Source organism: Sinocyclocheilus rhinocerous, unplaced genomic scaffold (assembly GCF_001515625.1).
Source record: "Sinocyclocheilus rhinocerous isolate Xijiao unplaced genomic scaffold, SAMN03320098_v1.1 scaffold1935, whole genome shotgun sequence".
Taxonomy (NCBI): Eukaryota; Metazoa; Chordata; class Actinopteri; order Cypriniformes; family Cyprinidae; genus Sinocyclocheilus; species Sinocyclocheilus rhinocerous.
Genome location: NW_015623718.1, coordinates 15,391 through 26,905, shown reverse-complemented (window position 1 = coordinate 26,905; position 11,515 = coordinate 15,391). Strand labels below are relative to the sequence as shown.

The following is an 11,515-nucleotide window of genomic DNA, read 5'->3' as shown; positions in this document are numbered from 1 at the left end:
TGATGTTTTTATCAGCTGTTTGGACTCTCATTCTGACGGCACCCATTCACTGCAGAGCATCCATTGCTGAGACACTGATGCAATGCTACATTTCTCCAAATCTGATGAAGAAACAAACTCATCTACATCTCGGATAGACTGAGGAAATTTTCAGCACATTTTCTTTTTTTGATGAACCATTCCTTTAAGAACTAAACAGATGTTCATATGATGTTGGTGGACAGTGCAACAATTGCATTAGGCTACAATTTCAGTCCATATGAAAAAATGATTATATTAGTCATTAGCTCTTAGCTCTTTCTATTTATAAGAAGACCAAGTCCTCTGATAGGATCTGAGCACCATTCATACCTACAAAGGCTGCCATGTTCATGACTTGACTGAACACACAGCTGGCAGGTGGAGCGTTGCCTGCGATGCTAAACAGAATAGAAAGCGCTAAGAACATTTATCAGGCCTCTAAACGAATCATGCAATTCATAATTACATTCAAATATCAGATTTACCTGATATATGGAGGAGATTTTGATTCTGACCTCCTATGTAAGCAAAATCAATTTGAAGGAGGCATAAATATTGATTACTTATATTAAATAATTGGCTTGCAATAGAGGGAAATTTCCTTACTTGTACTCTGAACTGAGTGGGGTGATTTTCTCATCCTCCACAGCAATGAAATACCTGTTTATAATTAAATTATTAAATATTTATCTTAACAGCAGCTTGAATCATTGAAGTGGACTTGGGCAAAGCAGGCGTCGGATACTCACACAACCCAGAGACCAGCAGCTGTGAAGAAAGAAAACATCACAGGCAGAAACATCCATGGGCTGCACTTCCTCATGTCTTCTTATGAACGTCAATAAAACAACCCTGCAAAAAAACCAACAACAACACCACATTCTGAGAAATATCCCACATCTATACTGTAACAAATGAATCACATTCAAAGTCTATAAAGTGCAACAGTGGCTGGCTCATTTTGTTGGTGGGCCTTATTCCGGACTTATTTATCCAACAGTTTTCTCCACAGAGATTTAAAAAAATTCCTCAGTAAAAAGTTATTTGCAACATTATAACGTCTGATTTAAATCTGAAGTAATGAACTACTGATCTCCTGCAGCATTGTGACTTATGCAACTGAATAAAAAATGATGGTATTTTATTACAAGTTTATTCCAAACTATTTAGTTTTACCCTTCTGAAAAGAAGTGTTTAAAAATGTCAACAATTCTGTGTTTTTCTGTCAATATGGGGTGCTGTGTGTACATTAATGAGGAAAAAAAATTAACTTAAATGATTTTAGCAAATGGCTGCAATATAACAAAGAGTGAAAAATTTAAGGGGGTCTGAATACTTTCCGTACCCACTGTATGTTAATGAAATAAGTCTGGTAAGTAATTTCGTGATTTTTTCTTATCACACTCAAGTACACTTTTTAAGTGCACTTCGTAATAATGTCAAATGAAAAGTTTTCCTTTAAAGTACATTTTATGTTTTAATAATCTTGTGTCGTGCTTTAAATAAGTGCACTTATTTTGATGTGTTGAGTAACATAGTAAAGCACATGTGAAGTACTTGATTATGATTTTAACTGTAGTGTGTTATACAATATTACATGCTAATATATTTGTACTAAATTGCAATTTCATCATTACAGATTTATGCTTATTTCAAAGACAATAGAAGTAATAATGAAATGTCATATAAAGATGTACTTAAGTCTTACTTAAGTGCACTCTAAAAAAAATGGTGCTAAATAGCACTAAAAGTGGTTCATTGGCTCGTAATCATAGGGAACCACTTTAGAGCACCTGTCTTTAAAGCTGCTATAAAAATTTAGAACCATAAGAGGAACCCCATTCTCCTTCTTAGATTTTAGATATGTTACTCCACTCTCATATGTTTGCTGTGAATGGGAATTTACTACAATGGCAAAAGTTGTTTTGAATCACAAACCCTGGAATATTTCCTTATGGGGGGGCCTTGGGGACACACTGTGTTTTAATGTCATTGTTTAATCCTTTCCCCAACTAAACTAAGAGACTAAGCGAGAGCTAGAGAACCTTTAAATAACTATACAGGGGCTTAACAGGTTTTAGTGGTGCTATATAGCACCTCACCGACCCCAAAGAACCACTGATGAACCAATTTGTTTTGTGTGTGTGGATCAGGCAATTACTCTGAAGTTCAGCTATTGCATTTAATGTACATTTAAGCTATAATACATTTTAATTTAATCGCAATAATGTAATTAAGTGTCTGAAAACCTTAGACTCAGTTCACAGTTAGGTATATTCTTAAAAAGTATATTATTCACTGCTGAGCTCTTGCAGGATTTCCATTTCCACAGTACCGTCTCTGATTGGTGGATCTCTTCATGGATTATGGGTAGTGAGGTTCCTTATTAGTAATTCAGCTATTACACCCACATTTGTACAAATGAACTGACACAGAAGCATATATCATCACTTAACTCTGAAGGTCATAATGGGGATGGGATTGTCACTTCCAGTACCCTGCTGTTGCACTTTATTGTGAATAAGACAGGAATCAAACAACAGACCAGCCTCGAGATTTCTTGGAGAATATCTGATGTGTCGACAGGGTTCAGTTTTCAGAGACAAAACAAAAAGCAGTCCTTTCTGCACTGAGTACTGGCATACTCCAGTGTGCCTAACATTTGAAAGCGTCTATCAAGCATGTATTGTTAATATGACAGCAGGTTTACGGATCAGTAGATGTTCATTCATTGATGCTTTGGTGCCCGTGCAGTGGACAGCGCCTTAGTGCTGAAATAGGACTGACTCCGAATCGAAATACACATCATGAAATCTATGAAATAACACACTGGGCGGCATTAATACGCGATATTTATCTGTAAGGCTGTCAAAAAGCAAGTCCGTACTGTCTTCACCATTGAAATGGAATCATATAATAAAAGGCTTAAATCACTTTATTGTGAACGATGAGTATATTAAAAAAAAAACATACCTTGTAGACAGCACACTCTTCTGTCGCGTATAAAACCCGTTGTCCTCTTCATTTCATTAGGACTCCAGGACAGACATCGTTTGCATTCGGTTGTATGTGAGATCTAGTGAACGGGTTTGGCTTTACCGAGAGAGGTTCTGCCGAACCGAGAGGCGGCGTGAAGTCTCTATGGGACCGACGACATTTCTCAAACAGACATCGCGCGCCATCGATGTTACGAGCAGTCATGTCCGTTGAACAGGTTCTTTTTTTTTTAAGGATTCATTCGAACCGATTCGCAAACGAGTCGTTCTTTTGAACCTGTTCTTTTTAATGTTTCATACGAACCGATTCGTAAACGAGTCGTTCTTTTGAACAGGTTCTTTTTTTTTTAAGGATTCATTCGAACCGATTCGCAAACGAGTCGTTCTTTTGAACCTGTTCTTTTTAATGTTTCATACGAACCGATTCGCAAACGAGTCGTTCTTTTGAACAGGTTCTTTTTTTTTTAAGGATTCATTCGAACCGATTCGCAAACGAGTCGTTCTTTTGAACCTGTTCTTTTTAATGTTTCATACGAACCGATTCGCAAACGAGTCGTTCTTTTGAACAGGTTCTTTTTTTTTTAAGGATTCATTCGAACCGATTCGCAAACGAGTCGTTCTTTTGAACCTGTTCTTTTTAATGTTTTATACGAACCGATTCGCAAAGCGTTTGGACATCACAGCGGGTACAGCGCTACACCAGGCCACAGGTTGGAAGATACAGAATAGAATAGAATAGAATGATTTTCCGAAGTAGTAGATAAAACAAAGGAGCTTTTATCCTATTAGCCTGAATTCATTGAGTAGGGATATTTTATGCAGCCTATATATACAGGCTACTCTGCAAGAAAAAAAATAAGTATGGTAATATGGGAAAGATGTTCCTCTTAAGAACAATGTGGATTTACTTTTAAACTGAAACATAGCCTATTTAGATACAAGTTAGCAGGGGCCAGTGTTGGGTAAAATAATCTAAACTACTAGCTGATTACATATTCAACAGTGTAATTAGATTATTGTACTCATTACTCTCTGTAAAATGTATTGCATTAGGCTACTTAGTTCTAATGACTTTCTAAACATCAGCCTCGTTCAGTGCAAGGATATGCATGAAACTGCTCTTTGCTCTTTTAATTCTTTCAAATAAATAATATAAAATGGCATAAATTATTCTTGAACTGACGGTGAGGCACAGAGCTGGGAATTATTTATTTTTTTGAGTACGATTCTGCTTCCGATACAAATGCTTGTAAATCAGCAGCGATGGAAACTTTATTACATCGCTTTTAGGGGGAAGATTCAAGGAATCTGAAAGCGCAAGCTCACACATGCAAGCAAATGCGTTTTACATTTTATTTCAGTTTAATTCCTTCTGAAAGTTATAACTTTATATGCAAAGTGAAAACTTGCCATTATGTATTAAAAGTAAAACAAGCTGTAAGTTTTGTTGTTGTTAGATTCTCTTGTCTTCCGATCATTTATTCCACCAATAAATTCTGTTCAATCAATTATTCCACCATTTATTTAAAAATAAAAATAAAAATAAAAACTAGTAAAAGTTTTTAACAACCCTGATCTGTATCGCCCATACAACAAAAATATGAGCAGTGAAGTTGTTTCAATAGTGTTAGTGAAGTCCGATACGATAATCAGGTGAAAGAACAGTGTTAGCCTATTTACTAAGATTCCACACGTTTGTGAGTTTTGTTTTTAAGTTAATGTGTTGGTGTGTTTCATCTTGACAATCAATGTTCACTTACCATTAAACACACATGGAAAGGATCAGATTTGAGCAGCAGTCAGTGTTGGGAAAGTGGCGAGTCTTGCAGCACTGGGACCAGTTTAACCAGTGTTTGATAAAGTGCAGTTACGCACAGTGTTGGGGAAAGTTACTTTTAAAAGTAATGCATTACATTATTGCTTTACTCCCTAAAAAAGTAACTAATTACAGTACTTAGTTACTTCTTATGGAAAGTAATGCGTTACATTACTTTTGCGTTACTTTTTATCCCATTATGGGGACAGGAGAGCTGTCAGTCAATAAATGGGAAAACAAAGTAACTGGCGTTACTTTTTTGAAAAAGTAACTCAGATATTTTCTTGTAAATTAAAAAGTAATGTGTCACTTTACTAGTTACTTAAAAAAGTAATCTGATTACGTAACTCGCGTTACTTGTAATGCGTTACCCCCAACACTGGTTATGCAGGCTGAAGTCACTCGATTAACCTATAAGTTTTAATGAAATGAAGGTGTCTGAAATGTACATCTAATTGTGTAATTATCAAATAATAAACCCCATGAATTACAATAAATATAAAATGTAAACTTTTCTTATTGTGCATACAAATGTACAGCTATAGCCCAAAGCTGTGGAATCACATTTTGAAAATGAAAATACAAGTAAATAAAAAACGTGATTAAGTAACCTGAGTGAACACTATTTTCTAGTGTGGGGTGTGAAGTCAATGAATAAGTAAAGCCTGACCTGCCTGTGATGTTGCCTTCACTTGTTTAAAGGGGTCATATGACGTTGCTAAAAAGAACATTATTTTGTGTATTTGGTGTAATGAAATGTGTTTATGCGGTTTAAGGTAAAAAAAAAAAAACACATTATTTTCCACATACTGTACATTATTGCTTCTCCTCTATGCCCCACCTTTCTGAAACGCGTCGATTTTTACAAAGCTCATCAGTCTGAAAAGCGAAGTGTGCTGTGATTGGCCAGCTATCCAGTGCGTTGTGATTGGCCGAATTCCTCAAGCTTGTGACGGAAATGTTACACCCCTCACCATACTGTGATGCCCTGTGTCCTGGAGCGACGAGACAAAACCAATAAAACCCATTACAAACGAGGCATTTGTTGCATCCAGTGGGATCATAACTACTGATTATAATGACTTATACTGTGTTTTTAGGCGTTGTATTGCGCATCGCGCTGCGTAAACACAAAACCATGTCTGCATTTGTGATTGGAGAAATGACAAACAACAAGTGCTACTCTACACTGCTCAAAACTCGCGTTTGAATCGTCAGTGGCAAATTCTTTAAATATAAAAAACTTACTTACGTGAGTCATAACAGCCGGCATTTGTAGGCTACTCTGCAGGTTCAGGAAACAGTCTTCCATAAAATGCTTCACAGAGCGTCACACACGGCGGCTAGAGTGAGCAGAGGCTCTAGGCATGACGAAGCGGATATCGTCCTCTTATGGAAGGCCAAACAAAGTAGTTTCGCTTTCACAACGAAACACACAGCGTCTTCATGACATGGCGGCAGCGTCAACAAAACTACAGCGAGAATAAACAAAGACCAATTTTCAACGTCGCTTTTTGGGCTAAAAGAAGTCCATGACGGGCCGACTTGATTTAGCCCAAAAAACAACGTCCAAATGACGTCTGGTGCTGGGTGGGTAACTTTTATAAAATTTTGAGATTTTAGTCTTTGCAACTTTACAGATCTTCTTTATGCACCAAGAGCTTGTAACACTCCAAAGAGAAAGGAAAAATTGAAATCGCATCATATGACCCCTTTAATTTTAGTCCTGTGTAATCTATGAAAAAGTTTGTCGACAAAAATGAAGACTTAATCATGTTCTCTGTAATTAAACATTTGCTTCCACTGTAAATTACTCAATTCAAAATTATCAATGAGATAATAGCAAAAACTGCAATATTTTTGCAATATCCAGTTTTCTTATTTGTTGCATAGCTACTAGATGGCGCTGTTCATTCACATTACAACATGATTGTGGATCCTGTAGTAAAGAAATGTTGCTCAAACAAACCTTACCTGAAGATTGTTTAATCTTACCATTTAAACATTGCAGTCATTCATAACCATGAATATGAGCACTCTTAGACGGGTTTTTACTGAATTACAATAATACAATAATAGATTCCTTGTTGTACCTACCCAAGCGAACAGTGATTTTTGTTGTTGTTGTTACAATCACATAATTAGTGTTAGTGACAGTACGAGTAGGCTACAATTACTTATTTTTATTTTATATTTTATTTTTGAAAATAATTTAAGGCATAATAACGGAATACACATTTGCATATTGCTTTAAAGACATTAAGAAAAAAATGAAAATAATTTGTGTGATTAAGCTAAAAACACAAAAAGACCATTTTCGAAACATTTCGAGATTATTAGGCTACTCACGCAGTCCAGAACACTGTAGGTACATGCTCTAGCAATGATATAAAATAATGATTTGACTTCCACACTCACCATTTATATGCCAGTATAAATAGATTAATGAAAATGAAACTGAAAATACTCCTATTTTCCATAAGCCTACTTGACTTAAATGAAAGTTATCTATTATTGTATCAAACAATATAGATATATATGGGTGCTGTAATATTCATTAGTTTGTTTGAAATACTGAAACGAATGTAGTTTTTGGTCATAAATCTAGACGCGACTGTCATGTAACTCCGCCCTCTTCAGACCCTCGTCTCATCTGAACTCGTTCAAACTCTGTCAGAAGGTTTATACAAGCTTCACCGGACTACAATGACTGCTGGATTCAATCATGGGCGACAATCAGTTCCAGAGCAGTTTCTCTGTAACTCTGGTCTCTCTGAATGAGAGCGACATGAAGCAAGAGCTGCCGCTTTCTAGACCTCTTCAGGAGCTCACACTTCTAGTCCACAGAGAGATGGACGACTTCTCCCTCAGCATTAATGACGGTAAACAACATTACTTTACATGTCAAAGGTGTTTTGTATAGGCTAGAGGCACACAATTATTGTAATAGTCAGTTAATATGGTTTGGGAAGAATTGTATGAGAAATATTTATATAGCCTATAATTCAGAAGTAGGCTAAATATTGAAATCTCTGACTTTTGATTGCAGACTTACGTGTTTTGGCAGATATAAGCAAACATTTTAAATTTTTTTGACATTGTCATTGAGTTTTACAGTGTCATTGATTTACGTTTAATATTATTATTATTATTAGACATTTATTTAGGCCTATTTTTAGACATTGCTGAGATCGCTTCTGAAATTATGAGAAGACATAATAAGTACATACGTAATAATTGTGCATAATTACAAGCAATTAACATTAAACCAAACACTAACCCTAAACATAGAGTTAGCATACTTAATATAGGCTATCTAATATTTATTTAATATTTATATGTGCATATTAAAATAAAGTGTGACCGGAGAAACATGAGAGAAGCAAGAGACTTAAGTCTCCATTTAAACTTAGTTGATTCTATTAGCTGAATAAACTGAGATCTCATTGGTGATTTTCCTTTCCTATGGATCACTTTTGGTCAGTATTTTTTTCCTTTTTTGTAATTAATTAGTCATTAGTCAGTATCATGTAATGTCCATGTTCAATATGTGCTCCTGTCTGACTGATATGAAGAGTAAAGACAGTGAAGAACCACATGGAAGCATTCACACTGTAAATAACGCCATACCATACACATTTCTCCACTGGCTCTTTGTAGTGTCTTGTTTATTGGTCGAAGGGCAAATGAAGACTCTTTATTCAGGTGTGCCACACATTTTCTGGAGTCTCATTGTGTGGTCTGGCTGCACTGACAGATGGCCAGATTTACGGCTCCGCTGTTGGTTCTCCGTGAGCAGCGAGGCTGTTCTGCTGCTTGAGCTCTAGCATCGCCTGCACCCGACTCTGTTTTCTTTGACATGGTACACTGGTCCTGGCCGCCAGCGCTTTCTGCCTCCTGGTGCACAAAATCAGATAGCACCGCTCTGGTGTTTTTCTGTATCCCATGTGCCTCACAAAGCAGTCATTTCTGATGCCAACTTATGGCTGAGCCACTGATCTGAAACCTACATGACTTACTTTCTTCCGTAGAGGACAAAAGGAGATGTTTAGCAAAATGTTCATGCTTCTGTTTTCTTTATTGAAAACGTTTAGTGACCTCAAGCTGCTAAGCTTGAAATCAATTATAGTCCTTATTCATTTAAAAAAATTTGGGGGGGAAATGTGCTAATTATCAGAAGAGATTTGTAGAAATGTAGCACTGCATCAGTGTCTCAGCAATGGATGCTCTGCAGTGAATGGGTGCCGTCAGAATGAGAGTCCAAACAGCTGATAAAAACATCACAACAATCCACAAGTAATCCACACGACTCCAGTCCATCAGTTAACATCTTATGAAGTGAAAAGCTGCGTGTTTGTAAGAAACAAATCCATCATTAAGGCACCGTTAATTGTTTCTGGCCAAAATCCATAATAACACTTCCTCCAGTCCATCTCCTGTTGTCTCTCACATCAAAATCCACCTGAATCCACATATTTGCTTAGAACTGTTTTGGACTGTTTTTGTTGCAAACGGTGCTTGATTTTCTGTGCAGATTTTTCTCCTGATTCAGACTCTTTCACCGGATAAAGCAATATTTTGGATCGATGACATATTTTTAGTTGTGAAGTTAACACAATTTGCAATGCAATTCCGAAAGGGGGAGAACAGCAATTTATTTGAAACGGAAATCTTTTGTAAAATGATAAATGTCTTTACAGTCACTTTTCATCAGTTTAATCCGTCCTTGCTGCATAAAAGTTCTTAACATTTTTTTAGTTGTTTTTTAAATGACGCCAAACACCATTGGCTGCCACAAGAATCACAAGACATGCTAAGTTTGAATATGCGGAAGTGCAAATGAGATTTGAGAGTTGCAACAGAAAGGAAGATTTGTAGTGAATAGCGATTCAATTTTGGATCGTCACACCAAGCTCTTGTAAGACTTGGAACAAAGCACATGAGTTTAATAAACTGCTTTTTTGTACTGTTTGGATCTTGACTATAAACCACCATCCACTTTAATTTGACATAAAAGAGCTACGTGAACATTTTTCGAACATCTCCTTCCAGAATTGTAACTGAGGTGTGACCTAATCCTTTCATTATGTAAATCAGCATTCATATGTCCAGTGTGTTCTTATGCCTTCAGATGCTGGCGTCTGTGTTTTTAAGTTCTCCATCACGAGGGACACAGAGTGTTGCCGGGTGGCCACCCGCTCATTCCTCATCACTCTGGGGTGTTTCAGTACCATCATGCGCTTCACCACTCAGTCTGGTTAGTATTCTGCGTTCATCTAGACTTCTCATCACTCTTTCCCTCAAAATTATCATATTTAAGCCCGGTTTTTGCCTGATCGATCTTCCAAATGGGACAGAAATGTTTCGATCTCACGTGACCCTTCAGCAGAAGCCAAAAGTCACTTCAAACACTTTCAAATGATCTCGTAGCATTATTAATTCTTTATTGCTTTTCAGTATAATTTCGATAATATTTTGCTAGTAATACTAATCCAAGATCAAAGCATGGAATATTTCGGTCTTTTTCCTCTGAAAAGCATTGAGTTTTTCCAGCACATCTGTTGTACATCTGTATTTAACGGCTGAAGGAGATTTTGGAAACATCCACTGGTACCCGAATCAAACATGATAGAAAAATCACTAATGGCAAACCCTGTGGAGACACGCTCAACATCACACTCTTTATACAGAGGAAATGACCTAAAAGCTCTAAGAATGATCATGTTGTTTAATACAATATCTAATATTTAGAGTCCATAACAAATGTATTTCACCTCGTTTTATTCTATTTCCATTTGGCTAAATACTGTAATATGATATTTACTGATGATATACCAATAGTGATTAAATCAGTGAACTATACTTTCATCTAGGTTAATGTTGGTTTCTAGATATACGTATACATTTTTAACATTTCAAGTTAAATTAGCAAAATTAACATTAATGTGTAATGATCCCACAACTAACAGTTAACAATATTATCTTTATACATTAACATTAACCTTGATTGACCCTGTAAAGCCTGACAAATGAAATGATAGAAATTTTCTTCTTTGATTTTTGTTGATACATCAGACCATGTATGGCTCAGAGAGTATGATATAGTGTGAATATGGAGAGGAGGAAAAAACTACTTCAATTTTATTAAGAGGCCCAAACTGAGAGAAAAAGAAAAGTATTTTGGTGCAGATGCTGATATTTATATGGCAAAAAGTAAAATGAAAATCTGCTTGTAATTTAAATAAATGAGATATTTATAACAGTATAGCAGCCTACATACATAAAATGATATAAATATCAGACTATGTCACTCTACATACAATGCAATGCAATTCAGTGATGATTGAGAGATGAACAAATAAACGCTCCTCAAAAGCCTGATGGATCATATTTGATACTCACATTTGAACATTTTTCTGAATAATAATTTTAAAAAGATTGAAAATAGGATTATCAAGTAAACCTTGCTGTTTCAGTCCAGTAAATGTTCATCTTGAAATAAAACTAACAATATAAAAGTTATTCTTATATTTCCTTTATACATTTCACAGCAAAAAGACACATGAAGCATGAGCTGAAGGTGGACATTTTTTTAAAAATGATACTAAAAGGCCTTTTACTTAAAAAAAAACAAAAAAAAACATATATATATATATACAGTATACACACACACACACACACA

The 11,515-nt window shown here is 35.8% G+C and overlaps 2 protein-coding genes across 2 annotated transcripts in view; one reads left to right on the top strand and one right to left on the bottom strand.

Annotated features, from left to right (window-relative positions):
* Positions 1 to 304: 304 nt before the first annotated feature.
* On the bottom strand, positions 305 to 2,618 carry LOC107732612 (transmembrane protein 150C-like). Its single transcript, XM_016544037.1, has 5 exons — positions 2,567 to 2,618; positions 771 to 873; positions 628 to 681; positions 507 to 539; positions 305 to 419 (listed from the first exon to the last, which is right to left on the bottom strand). The coding sequence occupies exons 2-5, from the start codon at positions 842 to 844 to the stop codon at positions 305 to 307; spliced, it is 276 nt and encodes a 91-aa protein (XP_016399523.1). The 5' UTR covers positions 845 to 873; positions 2,567 to 2,618.
* A 4,940-nt stretch (positions 2,619 to 7,558) lies between these two features.
* The window catches only part of LOC107732526 (histone-arginine methyltransferase CARM1-like), a 12,176-nt gene continuing 8,219 nt past the window's right edge, over positions 7,559 to 11,515 (top strand). The window contains exons 1-2 of the mRNA XM_016543920.1: positions 7,559 to 7,715; positions 9,965 to 10,090. Of these exons, the coding sequence (XP_016399406.1) occupies positions 7,559 to 7,715; positions 9,965 to 10,090 (283 nt within the window). The remainder of the gene's footprint in view (positions 7,716 to 9,964; positions 10,091 to 11,515) is intronic.